The following is a 2,437-nucleotide window of genomic DNA, read 5'->3' as shown; positions in this document are numbered from 1 at the left end:
AAGACACGCCCCTTTCTGGTCATTGGCTACACGTTTGTTTTGATTTTTGTTGATTATCAGCCCGACTCAGTTTTCTGAAGCATTTCTCAAAAATCGGAGACCCCACCTTTAACGACTGTCAACAGAGAATGAGAGGCACTTGCTGTTCGTGACTACACGTCAATACCGTGGCAAGGCATTCTGGGATTTGTAGTATTAGCGTAGCACGCGGCTAGCCAGCTGTAATGCACATCTGATATGATCTCGCGGGCCAAATATAATTACACCGCGGGCCAAATTTGACCCATGGGCCAGTTTGACACCCCTGTTCTAAACTGACCCTGGTTTAGGTTCAGGGTTGTTGTGGTGTGTAAATGTCATACATTTAGTTTTATATTCTTATAGATTTCAGGTCAGATTTGTTCCAGAACACTAAGTTTATAAACAATACAAACGTCCACAAGAGCGAGCTGATCAGCAGCAAGGAGCTTCTATTTATTGTTAGCAACATCAGCATTTTAAAACATAACCTCTGTTATCGTGTCATTTATTTCACAGTTCATATTTTCTATATTTTTATTAAAGATTAAATAGTTTCTCCTCTTGACAAACATAATGAAGATGAAGCATCGTTTTAACACCGCGGTTCGGTTAAGTCGTGATGACATCACACCTGAGTCTTCACACTCAGCAACACTCGCATGATTTAACCGTGTGGACATTCTTCTGTAGTCATTTATTTACATCTTTATATTTTAATATTTCCATCCAAACGGTAATGTTGCTAACAAAGGATTAAAGCTGATTATGCTAATGAAGAGCTGCTAAATTCCTGCTAATAATATAACTTTTGTCAACTCGATTAAAACATCGCTGCAGATCACCGGAAACTCGTCTGAAGTCATTTATCTGCTTTTATATTTAATACATTTTAAAACAGGTGAAAATGCTAATGTTGCTAATGAATGGAAAACAAATAGCGATCGCACGCTAGCTGGAAAAGAGCGATCGCACGCTAGCTGGAAAAGAGCGATCGCACGCTAGCTGGAAAAGAGCGATCGCACGCTAGCTGGAAAAGAGCGATCGCACGCTAGCTGGAAAAGAGCGATCGCACGCTAGCTGGAAAAGAGCGATCGCACGCTAGCTGTCAGCTATTAGCTTACACTCCTCGGTAGCAGCATTTTCTGATAAGTGGCTAATGTTACATGATCGACTTGGTGGAACTATTTTGTTAAACAATGTTCAACTGAATGAAATAAAAAAATAAAATAAAATGAAAACAGAAGAAAATCCTCAGCAGGTATCATGCTAATTGGTAGCTACTCGAGTCCAGTCACTGCTTAGCCACATTAGCATTTTAATGGAACTGCTCCACTAAACAATGTTCTGATTACAAATGAGCAAATATGGTAAGGTGGCATCAGCAGACAGGAAATAAACCAATAAAAAAATTTAAAAAACAAACAAACATGATTTTGCAGCAAGAAAATCGGACCGTTCGTCTCTCGTTTGTCTCGTTCGTGTCAGGATTAAACGGGTCACGACGACACTATTCATCATCTTCATCCTCTTCTTCATCATCATCAGACTGGTCCCTTGCGTCCAGATCATCCTCATCCTCGATCTGTGGAGAGACAGTGAGATCATTGGTCATTTTTAGACTCAAGTTTTAGACAGAATGTACAAAACCCTGTCATGTGATTCGATGGGAGTCAAAATTTAAACAGAAGAGAAAAGGTGAAGTTCTGAAGCAGCTCCGGCTCTGAGGCGAGGCAGTGAAGCCTCATGCATAATCAACGTCTGACATTCACATTTAATCAACGTCTGATGTTCCTGTGCACCAACTGGTAGAGTATAAAAGCATCAGAGAGGCAGTGGGGCAAATCTCAGGGGCAGTACAGTGAGTGTTTACCGTCTCTCCGAGGTTTTTAAGTTTCTGTTTGAGAGAGAAGATTTTCTGGTCCTGATCAGCGAGGAGCATCAGCAGGTCGTCCTGCTCCTTCTTCGACTCGCTCACATCTTGTTGCAGTTTAGTCTTCTCCGTCTGAAGTATGGCCACCGTGCTGTTAGCCGCCGCTAACTCCTTCTCCAACTGTGTCCTGCTCTCTGAGTGAGTCCGGACCTCCTCCTGAAAAACACACACACACACACACACACACACACACAGACAGACAGACAGACAGACAGACAGACAGACAGACAGACAGACAGACAGACAGACAGAGACACACAGACAGACAGACACACAGACAGACAGACACACAGACAGACAGACACACAGACAGACAGACACACAGACAGACAGACACACACACAGACAGACACACACACAGACAGACACACACACAGACAGACACACACACAGACAGACACACACACAGACAGACACACACACAGACAGACACACACACAGACAGACACACACACAGACAGACACACACACACACACAGACAGACA

At 42.9% G+C, this 2,437-nt stretch overlaps 1 protein-coding gene across 5 annotated transcripts in view; it reads right to left on the bottom strand.

Moving 5' to 3' along the window:
• Positions 1-453: 453 nt before the first annotated feature.
• Positions 454-2,437, bottom strand: part of uso1 (USO1 vesicle transport factor) — a 20,053-nt gene continuing 18,069 nt past the window's right edge. For all 5 annotated transcript variants that reach the window (XM_027132819.2, XM_027132820.2, XM_027132821.2 and 2 more), the window contains 2 exons: positions 1,892-2,107; positions 454-1,603 (listed from right to left, as the gene is read on the bottom strand). In XM_027132819.2, coding sequence (XP_026988620.1) covers positions 1,529-1,603; positions 1,892-2,107 — 291 coding nt within the window. In that variant the 3' untranslated portion in view covers positions 454-1,528. The remainder of the gene's footprint in view (positions 1,604-1,891; positions 2,108-2,437) is intronic.

The sequence above is a fragment of the Tachysurus fulvidraco genome, chromosome 4, assembly GCF_022655615.1.
Source record: "Tachysurus fulvidraco isolate hzauxx_2018 chromosome 4, HZAU_PFXX_2.0, whole genome shotgun sequence".
Classification (NCBI taxonomy): Eukaryota; Metazoa; Chordata; class Actinopteri; order Siluriformes; family Bagridae; genus Tachysurus; species Tachysurus fulvidraco.
Note: the sequence above shows the minus strand (reverse complement) of the source record. Positions and strands in the feature narration are given on the sequence as shown.